This window comes from Rhagoletis pomonella, unplaced genomic scaffold, assembly GCF_013731165.1.
Source record: "Rhagoletis pomonella isolate Grant_MI unplaced genomic scaffold, Rhpom_1.0 Rhpom_scaffold_00005, whole genome shotgun sequence".
NCBI classification, from domain to species: Eukaryota; Metazoa; Arthropoda; class Insecta; order Diptera; family Tephritidae; genus Rhagoletis; species Rhagoletis pomonella.
In genome coordinates, this window is record NW_023458559.1 from 34851895 (window position 1) to 34873637 (window position 21743).

The 21743-nt window shown below is 37.7% G+C and overlaps 2 protein-coding genes across 2 annotated transcripts in view; one reads left to right on the forward strand and one right to left on the reverse strand.

Annotated features, from left to right (window-relative positions):
- Positions 1-5053: 5053 nt before the first annotated feature.
- Positions 5054-11783, forward strand: LOC118739870. The gene is made up of 4 exons (XM_036471366.1): positions 5054-5217; positions 7649-9493; positions 9768-9888; positions 9969-11783. Exons 1-4 carry the CDS (start codon positions 5054-5056, stop codon positions 11631-11633), a joined length of 3795 nt encoding a protein of 1264 aa, XP_036327259.1. The 3' UTR covers positions 11634-11783.
- Positions 11784-17832: 6049 nt separating this feature from the next.
- LOC118740077 overlaps positions 17833-21743 on the reverse strand; it is a 35056-nt gene continuing 31145 nt past the window's right edge. The window contains exon 4 of the mRNA XM_036471570.1: positions 17833-17986. Within this exon, the coding sequence (XP_036327463.1) occupies positions 17833-17986 (154 nt within the window). The remainder of the gene's footprint in view (positions 17987-21743) is intronic.

Here is a 21743-nt window from a genome sequence, read left to right on the forward strand (position 1 = left end):
TAATTCGTTAAAGTTTCATCAAAGATTCGTGCTCTATTTAAGATTTCTTAGTATAACAAAGTGCAAGTTTCAAGTAGTTAGGGCTTACGGCTGGCTATTGGCAATTTTTTTGTTGATTTAGTTGAAAGTGTTGCTCATTTGCTCCATACAAACAAATGTTCGAATATACAAGGTGGCGCAAAAAGAATAACTCTATTTTCTTTTGCTATCCTCCAAAAAAAAAATGTTTATAAAATTAAATAAATTTAATTTTTTCACCACATCTCCTCGTCAGACTTCTTTCTGTTTTTTTCTGCTGAAAGTCTAGAAAAAAGAAGTCTGATGAGAAGATGCGGTGATCTTCGAAATAGCTGCTATAACTTCTACCGCTTAAGCATTGCTGTTTTTACCATTTTTTTAATTTTTTCATGTTTGGAAAATGATATCTGATAGGTGGCCGCCTCCAGAGTTAATATAAATCACTGGTCTCTTTACGGCATTTTACCGATTTCCTGCGTTAGGTTGTCGATTTTTTGGCGAATATTGTTCTTGAGCACCTGGAGGGTACGTAGACAAGCCTCTTTAAGTAACACCACAGAAAGTGAGCTCGGGTCGCCCGGTCCGGTTTTCCGCATTCTGATGGAGTATACCTGGGCATTTCGAAATACAATATGGGTGTTCAAGGAAACTCGTCACTGCCTCGTAACCGCGTAAACCTCGTAAATAAACCGATTTTCCATACAGAATTAAGAAAGTTTACGAAGTTTATATGATTACGAGGAATTTACGCGTTTTCATGAATTGCCCGAATAAATTCCGTAACCGCCATCCGTAGAATTATATTTAACGCCAACTGAAAAAGTTTTAGCGTCTTCAAAAATAGTTATTCTTTTTGCGACACCTTATACTTTGTTTGGAAACCAAAACACCGTCAACACAAAAAAATCCAAAAAGGAACGGTCGGTCCTCGAAATTTCAGGCGGACCCCTTGTTAAACTAGAATTTAATACTGTATACCATTTTTTTTATTCTAAATTAAAAGTTTGAAACTTTATTGCAATTTTGTTGAAATTTATCAGATTTTCCAAATTTTTCTGTTAAGTTTGTAATTCATACTTAGATGTTTTTTGTTATATAACCATATAACTTTCTTAAAAATTAATAACATTAAATAAACAAACAACCAAAAAATTGAGCCAAACTTGTTAAACTGCGGGCCCCCTATTTATGTTTTTGGCACCGTAAGTTCCGTAGGGTTGGCCATGAAGTGCGACGGAAATATTTCAACCTTAGCCTCGGAAAAGCAGGAGAGTCCTGTAGAAAATGTTGAATTGATTTCACTTTATCATTCTACGAGGCAATGGCGAAAGTAAATGTCAGATATAATTTACACATCTCACTATGAGAATTCCGATTGGACACTAGTAAGAAATGCACCCAAAAGCAAGAACTGTCTTTGTAAGCTTAAAAAGCTTCGTAGACATCACTGATCCATGTAGCGTGAGAGAAACCTTGCAAGAGAGTATTTATCTCTGAAAGTATTCGCTGTAGACTAGTGTAATGAAGTAGAGAAAACATTAGGGACCTAGCATGCAATCGTGCCTGTGCAAAAAAGACCCACCCGAATCTGAAGAGCCTTACAGTCTTCCTAGTGTGTCGAAATAGTTGCAATATTTTCCAAAGTCTATAATACGCGCTTTTACAAAGGCACGGTGTCAGTGGTCAAAAAGAGCACTTGAGAAATTACATATGTAGGGGGTTTAAAGTTCTTGTAAAAAATTGAGCGCTAAAAATTTGCTGTGCACTTAAAGAGAAGAGTTATGTTTCAAGTCAAGTTATATATAAAATCTGATGTACGAGGAATCCACTATATTGCTTATTTCCTTGAGACTTTCGGGCAGTTTATCAATACTGTTATTTATAAAAAAAAAAAATCACTCTTTTTCAGCAAAGAAAGTTTTTGATACCTGTCTATCTGCATTCCCGATTTACCCAAATTGTTTCAGAACTCAACTATGCTTGTTTTCTTCCCTTTTTTTCTTCGTTAAGTATTTACGTAAGCGATTTGACATATTCGCAGTACTGTTACTTAACTCAAGTAAGTTTAGATACGCTTGCGAGCCGAATGATAACGTTGTTTATACTAATTTATTCAAAATTAGCATATATGAGCCTAAATGAAAAGAAGACATAGTGCGAAGGACAAAAAACTTCGATTCGATAAATGGACAAATCGCAGTAAATGAATAAAAAACGATATCTCAATAAGTTCAAAGAACTCGATACATTACGATAACTGGATAAATAATGATAATTCAATAAATATCGATAAATTGGTAAAGTTTACTGACTTGACAAATTTCGTTGATCGATAAATTTTGGTAACTAAATAACCTTTTTTGGGACTGACTTTTTTCGATTCTTATCGAAAATTTTTATAAACCTTCTCACCCTTCCAGTTAACCTAATTCCCATGTATTTCTCATTGTTTTCACTCTCATCTTTATCTTCAATTTTGCCTTCACTTTTTTTGTCTTAATCGTTATCTTTTATTTCTTTATCATCACATTTATCTTTATTATTTAAGTACAACAAAATGCGAAAACAACTCAAATTAACAGGTCAACAGGTTGCAACAAAAACAATACACAAACGCGGAAACGACGATTTTGGTCGGAATTTTCAGCCAGTTTTGAAAACTCTCCTCATCTACAAAAAATACCTTTGCTATGATGTTCTTGGTTCTGAAATCGGTTCGGTAGAATCGCCAAACGAACGGTGGCACAATTTATGTTAGCGTATTACCTAATATTACTCATACGCCATGTCAAGCGTAGAGATACTGAATACTGCAACTACTTATACATTGCAAATATGCGCCTTCATTTAACTTCTTGGAATTAAAATAAAAATTGTTAGCGTATTTTCGTAATAATAAAGAAATAAAAATTGCCATATTTGTGGTTTTCAGAAAAAGAAAATAAAAAATTTTTGTGTATGCAATTTTATAGAACAAACACTTTTACCATAATAAAGTGCAAGTTCCCAGGTGCTAAAAAACTCCAGTTGATTTTTAAAAATATTTTTTTGCTGATGATGTCACGTTTTTTATATGTTCGACCTTCGGCAAAAGGAATTAGCAAGAGTCAACTGGATTTTTTACAGCTTCAAACTTGCGCTTTAGTATATTTAGTAACATTTTTCTAGGAATGCTAATAAAAAAAGCTGAAATTTTAATGAATTTTTGTGGATTTTTTTATTATTTTTTATAAATTTTAAAGCTTGGACTTATGGTATTTTTTTATAGAATGAACTATATCGATTTCAATGAGTCTTAATTATTTGCATCATGTTTAGGTCAAGGCTTCATAAAATGGATCAACATTTGATTTACCTTTTTTTCAAAGGTTGTAAGTGAACAGATGGAGTTGATTATGTATTATAGGTATCGAAAAAATCTGATGATAGTTATAACTATTTCTAACCGAAAGTTTTTATAATCCATCGATTTATTTGCTTCCAGAATATAAGTTATAAGAATTTGGGGGAAAGGCCAAGAAGAGAGATAGTGGTCAAGAAATTAATAAATACTTAAATATTAATAACATTAGAGGAATATAATAATTGCAATGTTTTATTTTATATCCGCGGTTGGTGTATAATATTATTTATATACATATATATACATTCCAGCTGGTTATATTATAAAAACTCTCATACTAACTTTTTAAACCACTCGATATTCATTAAAACACCTCACGTTCGCGCAGTCACAACACTCATAACGCAACTCAATCAACATAATTTGAATAATTTGCATGCAATAATTTCTATACTACTAGACGTTTCTTGCACTCCCGCCCCTTTTAGGCTCCAACATTTTCATTATTCAACATTTCAACTACTAAACTGACTTTTTCATTTATTATCCTGTCAACTTTGCAGGCAACACACCGAACTCCTTGCCAGCAGAAGCTATACAAATCAACATAATCCACTCAGGACGCCAAGGCAGCCAAGGAATGCTGTGACTTTGCATAATCAGGAAAAATTAAATTTGCGCTAAGGACAGCTGAACGTACGAGAGAGTGGAGCAGCGCTTGGAAGAGTATCCAACAAAAAGCAATGCAAATACGCCTCGAGCAGACAAATAAAACTTAGCGCAAATATACCAAACTTGAGGGAGAATCAACTAAAGTATTTATTGTCCCAGATGAGCACGTGAGAATTGTCAAGAAATCGTAGCAGAAGTGAAAGAAGCAAGTTTTCAGGAGAGGTAGGTGCTGCACAAATCGTTGCAACTTAAACGCTAATGCAAATACGACGCTTCGTATTTGAAAGTAAGATCACCAAGGACTAGCTGCGGATAACAAGAAAAATTGCAATTTTTCTACATTCGCAAGATATGATACACTCAAGTGGCGCCGCATGAATGCTAGTGTGTGCATACATAGACATACATACATACCAAAAAAAAACGAGGTGAGGTGACAAGTACCAACGCGCGCTGCAGACACACAAGCCGCACTCTACCCATTCCGCCGCCCGCGACCTCCATTGGCAATTTATAAGCACATTAGTTAAAGACTATCAACTCTTGTCTCAGTGCAATTGCAATTGCTGTTGGCTTATGTTTATGAATTGCTGACGTTGGCAACATTGACATTTGCTGCAACATATTTGCAACAACATCAACAAAATAAAATACATACTTATAAAAAGTGTTAGGCAACATAAGCAGCGTCAGACGACAGTGCGAATTGCTTTGGCGCGTGCTACGATACGCTTGAGGCGAATAGAAGAAAGCAGCGTACTTCAAGGCGAGTGAGTCGAGATTAGCGCGGGTAGAGTGGCAAGAAGTTGCTGCTGTCTGATTGCCTGGAATAATTCAAAGTCAAGTGGTGACAAGTGTTGCATGAGTACGCGTCTAATTTTTTCCATCTTTTTTTTATTAAATTTAGTTTTTTTTTCTTTTCTTTTTTGCCTTTATAGCAAATTTGCTAGTCTGCATAGCATATCGTAAGTAAGTAGCAAGAAGGTTTTGCTAAATATGTTCTTCCCACCGCCAAAAAGTATGCAACAAATTGCAACTCTAATTATAACATTTGCCGTATACGTGGCGGGCATACGAAATGCGGGCATCAGTGGCAGTGGTGGTGGTGGAGGTGCAACGAGTAGCAGCAACACGGAATATGCTTTGGGTAGCAGCAACGTGGGGGCTATCGCTGATTATGCGAGGTGAGTGCCAGTCTTGCTGAGTGAAATATGTATGTAGTAGGAGATGTGCCCATATTGAGTAACGAGAAAAGTTTTCTTGTGGAAATTATTGTTGATATTCAAGTTGATTAAGGTTCAAAGCCATGTTGGGTCATTGAGCAGAAATCAAGTGAAGCGAAATGCTAAATACTAATAGTTGAAAAGAAAATCAGATACCAAACTTACGTTTCAAGCAAAGGAAAATAGTAAACAGAAAATAACGTATTTAAGCAGTGTTCGGACTGTGCTGCGAAAGGAGTAGATTTACTTTGGTCTTTGAAAATTTGTAAAAACTATTTGTCTTAAAATCTGTTTCGTTTTTTTCGCTAACCTTGTGGCCCTTTGAGAGCGATTTTTATTAAAAAAAAATTAAGTTTAGTTAAAACTTATGTACTAATAAATGGACACACGTAATATTAATCAATATAGTAATTTCGCTGCTTTTTTCTAAGAAAAGTTAAGAAATTTTGAGAAGTATAGTGCTGCCCTTATCTAGAACGCTCTTTCTTCACCAAAAACTATAAACTCAGCTAAAACTGGATTAGTCCTTTTCACCAGACGGTGCAAAGTAGCACCGTTACCCCAACTAAACTCGTTGTTTCAAGTCTAAACTCAAACGTACTGGCAAGTAATTCTAGACATTAAGATTCTCTTAAATAACAACATATCAGAAAGCCACAACAGCGCTCCTCACTTGTAAAAATCATTTGGTGTATCATGCGGTTTCTCAACTAGGGAGTTCACTAAATCTACATGACCATAATGCATCCGATTTTACTTTACGGAGCCTTGGTCTGGTGGTCTATTCTCAATAAGTCAACAAGAGCTCCAAAGGCTACTAAAGCTGCGATTCTACATCTGCCAATGGTTGGCGTATTCGCTCGAGAGATCGTTACTGCAGGCTTAATACTCAGTGAGAACTCATGCTACATTCGGCCACTTGGGTATCTGCTGCGCTAAGGTCCGCCACGCAGTCAAGGAAGTAAGGTTGAACCGAGCGTCTGCTAGCGTCAAATATTTTGCTCTATACTTTCAATTCATTCCTCATCTCCGCAGTCAAAGTCGGTGGCTAGTAGGCCCATTAGGTATACTAGCATGCCTTCCCAATAATCGGTGGCTGCTTATAGTTCTCATCATTTGTTGGAGAATTGGACTTTCTAGATGATTGGTTTAATCAGACTTTTATATTCAAAGCTGGGCTAGATTCGCCGTGTCGTTTTATAAATATATTTTGTTGACCAACTTTTATAATTTGGCGGACTGAAGGACTTGCTTGCATTACCAACGTCATTATCTTCGAGGTTTTGTAGCAGTCCAATGTGCTGATTTCTGTTCGGCTATTAGAGTAGATCGATAGCGAGAATTCGTTAAGAGAAGTCTTGATAAACTTGCATATCTGCGAGCTCTGCTTAAAAGATGTGGCAGGAGTCTTCCAGTCTAATACAATAATTCAATGAGGGACCTTTCAAGTAGTATTGTTAAAGAAGAAACTACTGGTAAAAAGTTAAGAAAGGTTTTTAGGACTTAAGTGGGCGAAAATATAAGCCCTTGAGCTTTAGTAACTTTAGGTATAGTGAGCGACTTATCCAGTGACCAGACTGCGATGTCAACTCAAACAGTTACGCTACAAGCCAGTTTTCTGTACAAAACTGTGCCTGAGTATTTCAGATAATTTAGGAGCAATGAAAACAAAGAAAAATATCTTGCAAGAAAAGAGATTCATATACGCTGCCTCATAGATATAGAAGGCCTTCGACTAAACGGAGCTCTGTCTGACCGACCGCAGCAAAGGGGTTGCCCCCAGCTCTACAGACTGCAGCTTAAAAGGCTTCTATAACCTTAAAGGGGAATGAACAATTGTTCCTTCAAGGCTGAGGTCGACACCATATAACTACGCCCGAATCAGTACGCTGACAGTGGTGAAGCAGAGAAACTCATCTGAAAAAGCAAGACGGAGCTCTTCGCCTTAAAAGTTCACGGTACTGCCTTGAACTACTAGGCGATGTCTGCCTCTATAGATGTCCTTAGTTATAGTGGCTACATCGGCAACTAAACCGCTGATACTCTGCGCAGGGAAAAGACGGCCTGAAGTATTTAAGAGCACAGTATCCTTCCTCCGTGTTCCATTATATTATCTGGCTTCAAGAATTAGCCTCCGAAGGTTTAAAATTTTAGAAATACCAAAAGGAATGACCACTTGCTGGAATGACAGAGATTTGAAGCACTTGCCTAAGTTGGGTGTAGTATATTTTAAAGTTGTACGGCGAAAAATAGGAAACCACGGAGCGTTGAAGCTCTCGCAAGGCAGAATCGTTACGTCCTGAAACCATCCCTATGCACTTCTTTATACTCGTCGGAGGCAGCATATTATTTGTAATTAAGTAGTAATTAATAATTGCTTTATCTTTTACAGTTACTCGGCGGCATACAGTGAGGATTTTCGTCCCTCACAACTTCTCTCCGAGGTAACTGAAGTAATGTCCACTACAAGCGGCAATGTAGAGCGGCGCCAGTCTAACGGTGACAGTGGCAACTTTCGACCATCGCAAATTATTTCCTTTACATCCTCAGATGCCCAATCAATGCCGAAAAAATATCCACCCAGTTATCTCGAGCCGAACTATCGCCCACAGCGCATCAGTAATGGTGGACCATATGGTTTAGTCTCCTACAATAAAGAGGAAAAGCAATTCAGCTTTCCACATAATAAAGAGCAACCAGCAGCTGCTTCAGCCTTAGCTAACACAAACTCAAATATACAAAAGTACTTGTACAGCAGTGCAACGCAGTCACAGTCGGTCACGCAGCAGTCGCTTGTACCCGCGCAATTACACACTACACCCATACTCATCTATCGTGACCCTTACACTAATAAGATCAACACTAGCCAGCGGCAGCTGGACTATCGCCCCCCAGCAGCCGAGCCGATATACCAAGCACAGTATACACAAGCTGGCAGACCACAGGAGTATACAGTGCAATCCATGTTGGTTGTGGGTGCAGCGCAACGCCCACCAGCCATTTACAATCAGCAGAGGCCACAGTATGTGTTGGAAGGAGGAGAACATAAGCGACCGGGTTACGTGTTTGATGAGCAATCCAGTACGTCTTACAGCCAGCCAGTGTATAGTAATAGATATGAGCCGGTAGCGAGCGCAGCGCCCCCACCACCAACCAACGATTACAATCGGCGTGATGGTGATACACAAACTGAACGTCCTTTCAAGGGTAAACTGGGTGTATCGACAACTGCGAGTACTAAGATTTCTTACGATTCACATGATTACCCACCGCCCAGCTATTATAAACAGCAAACATCGAATTTCCAATCACCGCAACGACAAGAAGACAACCCAGCAAATTACCAGCAACAATCAGCATATGCAACGGCACCAGCGCCAGTACAGACAGCAGCAACAACAATGGCGACTACGACGACGAAGGGAGCGATAATATTCGGCAGACCAGAGCTGACGTCTTCTAATTATGCAAACAAGTTTGGTAATTATTTGCAAGGCTTTGGCGGGGGCAAGGCAGGTGATGCTGGCTATTACAAACGTCCACCGCCGCACTATAGCAATGATATCTTGTATGTTACGCCACGTCCACCCGCACTGCCGCCAACGGCGCCAGTACGACCAGCGCCACCTTACTTTCCGCAAGGCAATGAACCGATAAGACGTCGACCACCGCCCAATAGTAATTATTATCAGTATCAATTGGGAGAAATACCACCACCACCAGCACAACAGTCGTTGGTGGGAGAAAGAGAACCACCTGGACAGTACTATCCAACATCACAGTTTTACCCAACCCAGCAGCAGCAATACCAGCCTCAACAGAGTTACCAACCTACGCAGAGTTTCCCTTCATCACAGTACTACCCATCACCGCCTAATTACCGTCCACCGCCGCCACCACAGTACCAGCCGCAGCAGCCCTCATCTGGCGGTGGTGGTGGCTTAGCTACTTTGGCCTCACTCTTCAGCGGTACACAGCAGTACGCACCACAGTTCACCAGCCTACTTTTAGGCGGCAATGGCGGTGGTGGTGGGCTCTTGCATGCCTTAACTGGTACGCGTCCACTGGGTGCTGCTGGCGGTGGTCGTCCACCGAACATGCAACTCATAAAAGCTTTAGAGAATATTGCACGCAATGATGACTTGGAATGTGTACCGAAGGTGCTATGCAACATGATTGCTAGTCAAACACAACGTGGACAATTGCCGGACTTCATTACGTCGCCGGCGATAACGAAGTGAGTATGTTTGTGTGTTGGCAGCTTTAAGAGATGGAGTAGTTGTAAGAAAACTTAAAATAAGGGTAAGAGTAATTCAATTTTAATGTTGCTGGGTATTAACAGTAATACCGTGCAGTGATTGCTTTTGAATATAGCATGTCGGCGAAGGAAAATTGGGCTTTGAGCGAAGGCTTCTGCTTCGTTTAAAATATGAATTGCTTGACTCCCCCACGCTCAATTACCAGCAAGCAATAAACTTGCATATTTAATGTAACTTCCTATATACTTGCAGCTTCCTTTCAGGCTTTCCAGCGCAGTCTCCAGCGCTCATTTACGGACGTGCAGCGCTGCTAGGGGTCAGCGGTGGCGAGCGCAGCTGTACGCAAACTTATGCCAAGTGTCCGAAGAATGAGGTAAGTACGAGCATATGTAGCTAATGGAATCGCTTAGCACACTCACTCACTTTAACTTTCTTCTCCCGGTCGCTCACCAGTACGAAATACTCTATTACCTGAACAATCACCGTGGCGGCTTCTTTAAGTTCTTCGGCGAATCGGAGGAACCAAATAACAGCGCTCTACAGCAGTCCCAACAAACGCAAACCCAAAGTGCGGGCAGCTCAGGTGGCACTTCGCTTTTCGGTTTACTTTCCGCGCTAACAGGCGGCAATGTGCCGGTGACAACCACAACGCCACGTCCCACGCCCCCGCCTACGCTCGCGAGCTTTGATATTACCCAAGGCATTGGCAATTTCTTCAGCAATATACTTTCCGAATATATAGGTGGCGTAGAGTTTCAGCGCAGAAGCAGTCGAGCTAAGCGTGCGGTTGCCTTCGAGGATGCGACGAATGATGAAGAAACCGCACACGATGACGCAGCGCGCATAAAATTTCCAGAAGTTATAGATTCGGAAGACTTTCACGACGATGAGGACGATGAAGATACACAAGGCGTGGTCGACTTTGAGGATGAGAATGCTAGCGTGCCGAATGAGAGCACAGATTATGGTGACTCGCAGGGGCGTGTAGTATTCAAAAGTGGTGAACATAGTCTACATTTTTTTCCAGAAGGCAATGGACGCATAGGCGACGAGCGCCTCAAAGATGTTTATCTAGAAGAAGTGATTAAGAAATTTAATGCTGATCGGTTGGAGAAAAAATTTAAATTCCCCGCAAACGCAGACGCTTATGTAGAAGAAAGTGAGGCTCATAGTGAGACTGTAGACACACGTGGCGAAAAATTGGTGCATTTTGTTGAGGAAAATGAGAGCCACAATGGATTAAGACCAACTAGTGTGGTAAGTTTTCCCGCGCCTGAAAACGCAGACAGCCCAGTACAGTTTGAGGACAAACGCAAAAAGCACACGCGCCGCGGCAAGGCTATCATATTCAAGGAAACCAATGAGGCTAGCAGTAATGCGCCTGAGCGCCAACCGCGTGAGGAGTACGAAGCAGCAGGATACGAACCTGAAAGCGATAACCGCGTACTATTCCCCGATCACTATGAGAAGCACATACGCAAGGGTAAAATATTAAGCAGACCTATATTGTATGCCTCCAACTATGACGATTATACGCCAAATATGGATTCCGATCATTTTGTGGTATCCGACACTCATCGTCCGGAAGAGAATGATATCGCAAACAATGAAGAAAGTAGCATAAATTATGACGACCACAAGCAATTGGGACCCATCTACTACAGTGAGTCCACATCGTTGTCACAGCAGCACCATAACGCACAGAGTACACTCGTGCAGGTGTATAACGATAATAGGCAACATTATAATCGCGGCGCTGATACGTATCCGGGCGGTACAAACAATCGCTACAAGCCTGCGAGCTCATCAACTTACACCCACTCTTCCGCCGCTAATTACAATGACAAGCGTTACTCATCTGGCAACACTTCCTCTGCTAATAAGAGGCGTCCGTACTATGGCGCTGTTTCTTCTTCTGCTGCGAATAATCACTATGATTACCCGAATACGAATTATGTTAGCAATAATCGTTATAGCAGTCGTTATCAGACGACACGCTACACAACGACAACACGCTCGCCTCGCGGCAGTGAAAATGATCACAATATTTATGTGACAAATGCTCAGGGTGTCACTACGCATTACATAACGCCAGATGGGCGCAAGGTGTATTTATAAGAGTTATTAATATCTAATATGTATATTGGTTAGTGGCCTGATTACTTACTTAACTAATAGCAAGCATAATTTTGAGCTTAAGCAAATTTAAGAAACTGGTTTTTATAAACTAGAAAAATATACATATGTATGTATGTACATTAGACTGCATCACCAAAAAAAAAGTTGCGGTTTTTCCGCCGGGATTACAAAATATATTATATTTAAAGACGTCCACCAAAATATTTTTCAAAATTTTTTTTAAGAAACTATTTTTATTCATAAAAAAAACTCCATTTTTGTAGGTATTTTCAAATCGATCCAGCTCTCTTAAATCTTAATATTTTTCTGAAATATTTTTTGGTGGACGTCTTCGAATATAATAGATGTTATAATTCCAGTGGAAAAACAATACAGATTTTTTTTTTGTATGATGCAGTCTAATGCACATAAGGGAGTTAACGAAAAACCTCAATATTTAAAGCGCTGTACAATATTTAAATCAACATTATTTATTTAATAAAATACAATTTCTAATTCTCATATTACCTTTTTGTGTCATAATTTATTCGCTGTCTTCGTATGTTTGTTTTTAATGCAACGGCGACTCGAGTTATTTTTAGGTTAATTCTTATTCTTCTTTAAATTCATTAATAATTAGATATATGGAGAAAGCTTAAACGACTTCTAACGCCAAGCGTTTAAATGCATGCTATGCTCTTCTCAAGTGCCACATAACAATACTTTTTTAACTAATAAGTTGACGGCACTCCAAAGCAGCCCTGTCTGGCACATCCTCCGGACAATGCTTTCGGAGTTCTTTGCGGACTCTCCAAGGTAGTTAGTGGTGTTAGCAGAAGATTACCATGGACCACAGACCCTACCCACGCAATTTTTTATCTAATGAATTTTTTTTCCATAAATACATGCAAACAACCTGGCGTCTTATTCACAGATTATTTCATTAACTTTGTACATACGTTTATTCTGCTAACTGGAAGATGCAAAAGAGAAAACCTTGCATCACTTTTTACTTGGTTTAGTGTCATCCTGCCAGAATTTGAAGTTATGAGAGGCGGAAACCTTTAAAAGATATAACGCTTATCATAACTTCACGACACTCGCATATTGACAAGTTTTGACTATATATTTTCAATCTTCAAAAAACCAAGTCTCAATATTTGCGCAACATTAGAAAAAAAATCAACAAAGTTCCGTAAAAATTTCGAGCTTTTTAATTAGACTTCTTAGAAAAATTTCGAGTACGCAATCAAGTGCAAGTTTGAAGTAGCTGGAGGCTGCCGATGATATTTGGCAATTTATTTACTTTTTTTTTGAAAATCATCGAGCATACTTCGTATACAAGAAAATGGCTGACATACCTATTTTCTAAAAGAATGACCTCCTATAAAAACAACTTAAAATAATGTATGTATTGTAAAGATTTGCTACAAAGTGCAAGTGGTTTTTTAACTGAAAAGGCCAATTTAGTTGAATTTCGATACATTGACCATGTTTGGGAACTTCGACACAACGGATAGGCATCTTTTTTAAATAAAATTTATTATTTTCGGTGATGTAATTAATTTTCTTTCTTTTACATCTGAAATCATAAAGTTAAACCGTTCTAAAAGCGCGCAGAGCTGCGGACAAAAGCTAGTACGACTATAAATTTCAAATTAATAAGCCTCTTGATTCATTTTAGACCAATAGTGGAGCAGATACTTTTGTTGGTAAGGACAAGAGAAATTACATTTTCGACGGCGCGGTATCTAAACATTGTATTTCACAAAAATTTCTCCGGCTTAGTTGAAAGTGTTCCTTTTTGCTTCTTAAATAAACTTCTTACTTACTGTTGGCAACAATTACAGCATTAGTTCTTATGCCTCACTCGTTACTGAATGAATAATATTGCAAATAATTGAAAGTATTTGTATAAGAATTGAGAATACATATATATGATTGTACAAAGTACCAATAAAATCTTATCCAAACATTTTTAAGCAGAAAACACAACCGACTTTAATTCTCATATAAAAATTTTTGAGTACCGTTATTTTAATGATCCAAACCAAAATCGGTTGACGTAGTCCAAAGTTATGCGGTAACATACATAAAAAATAAATAAATATTCCGACGCACTGATAACCTACTCCCTTTTTTGAAATCTGTATTTATATTTTTCAATTACTTAATAATAATAGATTGGTGCTTACAAATATGTTTGTGTTTGACCGAGCTTTTCCTCCGATTTGTGGCATGCGCCTAATTCTACTTTCTGCGTTGCCGAAGAAGAGGGGCTGAACACCTTTTGCAAATAACACCTTTCTTTATTTTGTGGTTTCATTTGTCGACCAAATGAAAAATAAAATTTAGATATTGGTGATTTAATGCGGATAATTTCATTCTGGCAATCAAAAACGAGCAAAAAATGAAATTAGCCCGCTCGGAAATAATTCATTTTAGCAAGTGAAGTTTGGCCGCGATCAAACATATAAGTAGGCGGCCTTAATTCCCGCGGTCAAAATTCCATCCCCCATACACTACATCCAGTTCAATGTTTTTGAATAAATTGCATATAAATATGTATAATCCGAAGTCGTATGCAGCTACGTATATGTTCAAAGAAACACAAACATAAATGCGCTTAATTATTCAGAGGCAATAACTTTTATACCGCCTGAAAGTAGGCATCGCTGGAATAAGTTCGATCTTCACAAAATTATGCTGATCGATGAAGAGTCGTTTTAGGCATTTGTGTATAATGGTCACAACTCATTACAGTTATGCCAAAAATGCTTTACATCCACGTAATTTTTAGCATTGGCTGTTTGTGTGTACTTAGTGGTAGCTTGCAATTGGGGGATCATTAAAATAAATTGTTGTAAATTTATTGCAATAATGTTTCTTTATTGAATTTTGCGCGAAGTATTTTCAATTGTGTACAAACGTTCAGACGAATTTCTGGTTATTTTTGTCTCTTAAACATTCCTCAGAAGGTATCAGGGAACGGATTTTTAGGGTCTAAGAACTCATAAAAACAGGCAAAATAAAATAGCGAAATAGGCATCGAAAAGCACTATAAATCGCGAAAAAGTACCAAAGACCGAAAAATATGCAAAAAGATACACTTTTTTAGAAATGCTCATTTTACAATAAAAACGCAAAATATATATATATACATATATCTTAACTAGTTTCATGATATAGAATCTTTAAAAAGGAACGATTTTTTTAAATTCAAAAAAATATCAATATTTCAAAAACAGTGACAGTTTTATATGAAAATGTTTGCTTCTCAGGAAGCTAACCCAACAGCAAATTGAAAAACTTGACTATCTAGTATTTATAAATAACTTTAATCCAGTTTAAAAATTACAATAAAATTACAAAAATGACTTAGCTTAAGAATGTACGCATGTAACTATAAATATGGTATGTAATAGTAAAAGTAGACACGTAATGGAAGTCACTGAAGTGTTATGATATACACAGTCAAGATAGGAAATAAAATTTATTTATCAATACGGAATCTATTTAAAAAAGATGATTATGTACATATATAATATTCTCCAGATGTTAATATAAGTTTGTAAGATGGATCAACAAAATAGCTCCTAAACTGACGTTTACAAAATATTATGGAATATATGTATGACTATATTAAAGACAAGCAATTGATGTGAAAATACAGCAGTAATTTCGTGAATTGAGAACGAAAAGAATTATGTAGGTGCATCAAAACTTTAACGTGACCCAAAACATAAACACGAAGAAAAAAAAACAATAAAAAATATTGCACAAAATTAGCTAAAAATAGCTAAAATAAGGCCTGAAGTCGATTTAAAAGCTATTCTCTCATGGACGTTTTTGTTGAAATTTTAGTAGTTGAATACTTTAATCGCCGAACCAAGTCGAGAAACGATTTTACCCGCCAGAATGCACTTGCGAATTTTTAAGAAATCGTTCGTGATTCCCCAGGTTTTCTCGAGACTTTGCAAGATTTTTCAGCCCTTTTTCGTATTTTTTGGGAAGTTTCTAGATTTTCATCTTTAGCTTTGTAGTTGCTTTAATAAACTTTTGTAATTTTTTCGAGATTGGTTAATTGTTCTGGGTTGTTTTTTTACTTTTTATCCTTTGGGAGTTTTCATAAAATGCCTTATGATTTTTTGGGTATTACCGTAATATTTCATAATTCTCATTAGTTCTTTTAGGAATCGTTCAGGACTTTTTCGGGCTTTACAAGTATTTTTCTATTTACAATATTTTCTGTCCTTTTTGAATTTATCTCTGCACTTCTTAGAATTCTGCATGTTTTACTTATCACTTATTTCCAGGGGCTTTTCAGGATTTTTCGAGTTCTTTCGTACTATATCTTTCAGAAGCTTTTGACATTTTCGGGAATTTTTTGTTTTCTACGGGACTTCTTGCTTTAGTTGTTAATTTTAGGACTTTTATGTTTTTTCGGGATGTTTCAAATTTTTTTTTATCTTTTGGCAATCGCTTGCTTAATTTCGTGATATTTCGTGACCAAATGTGGTTGTTTGCGATTTCTCCAGAAGTTTTTTTTGAGCTTTTCACGAACTTTTTGATTCAAAAGCACACTAAAATCATGACTTCGCTTTTCATATACGCCGATTTTCAGCTGAAAAAAAAAACAAATAGCAAGCCTTTTCATTTTTACTTAAAAAACTATACGCTAATTCTTGCTCAAAATAATGGAAGTTAAGAAAAATTATTTCCTTTTTTTTAAGAATTCCATTAAGATTATTTTTTTAGTAAGTAAAATCTCGGTAGGTACAGTGTCTGATGGAAACCCTTCTTGCAATGTAGCCAAACTCAGGAATATAGCCCTGCATTGAGGCGAAATATTTGATTGTAGCCATGAAATAGACTGAAAGTGGTTTATAATTAATTTCGGGAAACTGCACAATTTTTTGTGTGTATGTGCTTATAAATACATATGGGAAATCTTGTGTGAGAAAAAATGTTTGGAGCACATGGAAAAAGGTTTCATGAGGTGTTGTTTTTGATGGCGTCTGGTGTTGCATGGAAAAAAAATCTAACCTAAGGAGGGGCGTGTAAATTTTTTCATCAAAAATGGTTGAACAAATTTAAAAAAAAAATTAAATAGAATCGATAATAACACTATCTTGGGGGTTTTAAGAATTAAAAATAGGGGATCCAAGATGGGGAACAGTTTTTTTACAGATTTTTACAAAATTCTGTAAATTGAATTTAAAAAATGGCACTGTATTCTTTTCCAGCGACCCCAAAATAATTGTTTGGTAAATTTTTTACCAACAACTGGCATTCTTTGGTAACACTCATTAGACAGTTATATTGAGGTTAGAAAATAAATTTTTCACGAAACATCAGCTGACATCAAAAACTACCCTTCGAGACAAATTGTTTCATGTGCTCAAAAAATTTTCTTCTCCTACAAGAAAAATGGGCTGCGGGTAGTTGGTTTGATAGATTCTGCTTATACACCCAGTAGGAAAATGTAGTGTATTGGAAAAATAATCAGTAAAACAGCCGAGTTCACATTCGAAAATGCATTATTTTTCCCAAGGCGATATCCTAAGAAAAGTAGGGCATTTAATTTTGCATTACCAATGCATGATTACTTATTAAAAAGTAATAGAATTTAGAAGTCATAAGAAATACTACATTACATTATTTATGTTCATTTGTATGCCTGATTTTGTTAGGGACAAACGTTTGTGGTAGTCACGAGCAATTCGTTTCATTCGCTTAGGCGCCGCTTCAGCGCTTCCTCGACTGCTGCAATTTTTCCCTACTTTATTTGTATGCGCATATCTTTTGCTTGTCACGACAATTGCGTTAGCTTGAAAATTAAAAACTTTGGTAAACATACGAAACACAAATGTGATGAATGTGAAAAGGTAATGAAAAGTAGAAACAAGTAAAATGAAATATAAATAAAAAAAAGAGCGTTCGCAAAAAAATGTCTGCAATCTGTCGAAACTGCAACACAAGTAATGTGGGTGATGTACGCTGACTTCGTTTTGTAAGTAATACAAAGAAATATGTATAAACAACTACTAAAGTAGTAGCATTTCATTCCATGGCTGTAAGGTGCATACAAATCCCCATAGCCAACTCCCAACGGTAGCAGCTGCCACGCTCACTGGAACTTCATGCTGATTTTACGTAGTTACATTGCTTTGGTTTTTGCTTTGGCTATAACACTGACTTAGCGTGGTTGCGGTGGCGGCAATGGTCCAACGCCTGGACATGGCATCCGTTTGGCCAGGTGCCGACAGAGTGGCACATCGCGCACTGCATCGCCAATGTAGAGGGAGAGTAGGTACCATTGTTTCATGCCGGTTGATTGAACTCTGTAGTTTCTGCAAAAGGAGAAAGAGAAAAAAGAGTATAGTAAAAAATATTAAATGCTAGAACCAAAACAAAGGCACATCCACCCACACCCAGCAGTAACAATAACAAAAGCAACAATATATGACAATAGCACTGAAGCAATGAGTATAAAAGCAAATAAATGTGAAAACAAAAGGAAATTAAGCTTTGCATCATAGCTTTATAAGTACACGAGCCAAATAGAGTATGTAAATATTTGAAACAAAAAAAAAACCGACAGTAAAAGCCCTCTGCATTTGTATGGCAAACACACACAAAGTGAAATGGCAATGAAAATGTACAACGCGGATTTTGAAAGCACAAAAAAAACGCAAAAAAATCGCACTGAGCAGATTAAAAAATAATAACTCCTGAGTAGCAGCTAAGGCAACAATAATACTTACTTGTAAAAAAGTAACAAATACTCGCGTATCATTAAATGACTTTGAGGAAAACATCAACTCTTTTTTTTTGTTGTTATAAAGTATAAATGGCAAACATGGCAGTGAGTCATAAAATGCAGTAATCGTACAAAGCGAGTAGCTTTACCAAGTGAACGGCTTAAAAGCCAAAGTTGCTGGAGTGCCTCTAGCATTTTAGCTACTTATGAGGATATTAAAAAATGTGACCAACTTAAAAAAGGAGTTCATATACGCGAATGGAGGCAAGTCTACGGTAGTAAATGTCATTATCATGCCTTTATTTTTTAATCAGTTAAATGATAGCTACAAGCAAGAATTTTGATTTCCACAGAAAGTTTTTTAAATGATGCAGGAAAAAAAAAACTATAACAAAAGACACCCTGCCTGTTAGGCACACTAATTCAGTGACTTTTAATAAGTATCGCAAATCGACTTTGAGTTTGAACTCAAATGGTGAAAATTTTATAAATCAGCAATGCCCATTAGGGCCGTTTCTTCAATGTCCGGTTAACACAAACTGGAGGTTGAAGCTCCGGTTAAATACAACGGCTGCTTTATCGATGACATGTTTCATGCATGATGTCGAAAACGTCTGTAATAATATTTAACTAGGAAGTAGTAATAACCACACATAGTGACTGAGTGTGGTTCTCGTACAACGGCGGATTGCTTTACTTCTTTATTGCCTACTCGATGGTTCCAAAGTAAACTAAATTCTCTACTCTCTCAAAATTATAACTGTCAATTGTGTTTTTTAGATGACAGCAGATACATACGTCGTCTCGTCCTCGTTTACCACCAGACCCCTTCGCTTTGCTTCCTGATCCAACTTAGAAAAGGCAGAACAGACACCGCGGCTTCTGCTACCAATGATGTAAATTTCATCGGTGTACGCCAGCAATTGCACGCTCTTGTAGTAAATTGTTCCTGAACGGTTCAGTTCTGCAGCTTTTATTGTCTTCTCCAACATTAGATTAAAGGTATTGCACGAAGGGAATTCCCCCTGCATGAAACGCCATTTGGTGGCAAACGGCTCGGAATTCTGATGGAGCTGGTGGTATTGCTCAACGTCATTTAACACAGCCGTATTAGTTTCGCGGGGATACCAAACTCAGATATAACGGCATACTGGCAACTACTTTTAATGCTGTGGCAAGCGGCTTTAAAGTTGAAAAATAGGTAGTGAGTGTCGATGCTTTTCCCGCGGGTCTTTTCCAAGACTTGGCGTATTGTGAATAACTGATCTATAGTGGATTTGCCAGATCTAAAGCCGCACTGATAAAGCTAAATCAGTTCATTGGCGGTGGGCTTCAGTCTTTCACACAATATACTCGATAAGCCCTTGTAACTGATTCTTCAAAGGCTAATCCCGTGGTAGATGGCGCATATGGCGGGGTCGCCTTCCTTGTGGATTGCGCAGAGCACACCTAAATTCCAGTTGTCGGACATGCGTTCATATGACCATATTTTGCATAAGCGTTGATGCACGCACCTTATCAACTCCTCGCCGCCGTACTTGAATAGCTCGGCTGCCAGGCTGTCAGCTCCAGTAGCTTTATTTTTAACTTTAAGTACTGATACCATTCAGTAGGGTGGAAAAGTGTTCTCTCCATAATTTAACCGCTCTGGACATCGGTCACTAGGTCGCCATGCTTGTTCTGACAGGAATTCGCTGTGATCTTGAAACTTTCAGTATGTCGCCTGACTCCCGAACGAACACGCAAGTATCGGGATTGAGTATAGTCGTCAAATTGTAGCTGCATACCCAGAACAACTACTATAGCCAAATGCATTCCATGATTTTTCTGTTGCTTACTTACATGTAACTGATCCAATATTTCTCGGAAGACTTTTACTCGAGCTGCAGCTATTGTTGTGACGAAATTAAGCAGCGTTTGGCCAAGCAGTACGTTGGTTGTTATTACAATAATAAAAGTAGGTTTTCAAATATTTCCAAATTGAACCTTAAATGAATCCTCTCTTTCTCTTTACTATTTAATTAAAAAAAAGACTCGAAGTTGATCTGAATACGCTGTTTACATTCAACTTCATAAATGTATTGCACCATCTTTGCCTTTGATTTAATTCAGCAAGGTCAAAAGGGTTACAGGAGAATACAAATTCTTTCCCACAAAGCGAACAAAAGAAATGGGCAGCAAAATCAAAAGGAATGCAAAGTAAAATCATAAAGAGCTGTATATGTGTTAGCGCAATCTCGCAACTAAAGTGTGTAGAACTGACATAAACATAAATTTACGAAGAGTAACAGCATCTATGCACGCAAATTCGCTCACCAACATACTCAGTTACAGCGTAATACTACCATTTACTATGTAAATCTAGTTTTAATTTCATTCCCAGTGTCCATACAAAAGATCCCGCAGACTTTCCGTCTGCCGCTTTGGAATTGCTGGTCAAATGGAATTTATTTCCTCAAACTTTTGCCATCAACAAATTTGCTACAGAGGAATTATGCAAAGGAATTGTACGCACGCAAGTGTGCAACTGTAATACAAGACAAATTGCAAAATTTGAAGAAAAGTTTTGCAAAATACAATTTGTAAGTGACCAATTGTGTGTGGTGCTGGTGGTAAGTACTTCAGAACTTTGCTTTTGTATGCTTTGAGAAGAAAAAACAAATGCAAGTCGCATAATTTTTACTTTATGCATATTCTTTTTAGTTTTTTCTCTTTTCTTTTTTTTCAGAGTACATGTTTGCTCTTAGTCACTGCCGTTTCGCTATTGTTTGGTTATTTGATTACCTCATTCGTTTGTTTATCGACTGGGAAAATCTCGAGGGAAAACTTACTAATTTATTCCGTACGCAAGAATGCATACAAGCGCACATCTACGCACGCACGAACGCACGTACTACACCGCACAGCAGAGCGCGTTGACAAAGGTCAGTAGCGTTGCTGCTCGTTTTACTGCTACTGTCCACAACGGAAGCATACATTTAGGATGCGGAAAGCAACAATACGCAATGGTGTACGGCAGGGCAGTGTCTTGTGCGGCGACATGGCGTATGAGTGACGCATATTTCGTAAATACTAGTTATTCCGACGCCAAATTTTACGATCACTGGCGTCATTAGTGCAACAGACAGCGTGTTGAGTATAAAAAGAGGAAACATTTGTTGGGAGCGAAAACAAGTAAAGGTTGCAGCAGCAAATTAAAAGTAAAGAATAAAAATACACTGAATAGCTTCACCAAATGTTTTCGTTTGCTAATTTTTACGCTTTGCGCGTAGCAAATGGTTTTTTATTTTTATTTTTGCCATTGCACTGCAACAACTTGCAACATTATGAAAAGTCATTTAGCTTTT

What these genes read in the sequence shown, in the direction of transcription:
- LOC118739870 (XM_036471366.1), top strand. Translation starts at nt 5,054, where the DNA reads ATGCAACAAATTGCAACTCTAATTATAACATTTGCCGTATACGTGGCG. An exon ending in ACGTCGCCGGCGATAACGAA is followed by an intron (nt 9,494 to 9,767) that starts GTGAGTATGTTT and finishes ATATACTTGCAG; the next exon opens with CTTCCTTTCAGGCTTTCCAG. An exon ending in CCAAGTGTCCGAAGAATGAG is followed by an intron (nt 9,889 to 9,968) that starts GTAAGTACGAGC and finishes GTCGCTCACCAG; the next exon opens with TACGAAATACTCTATTACCT.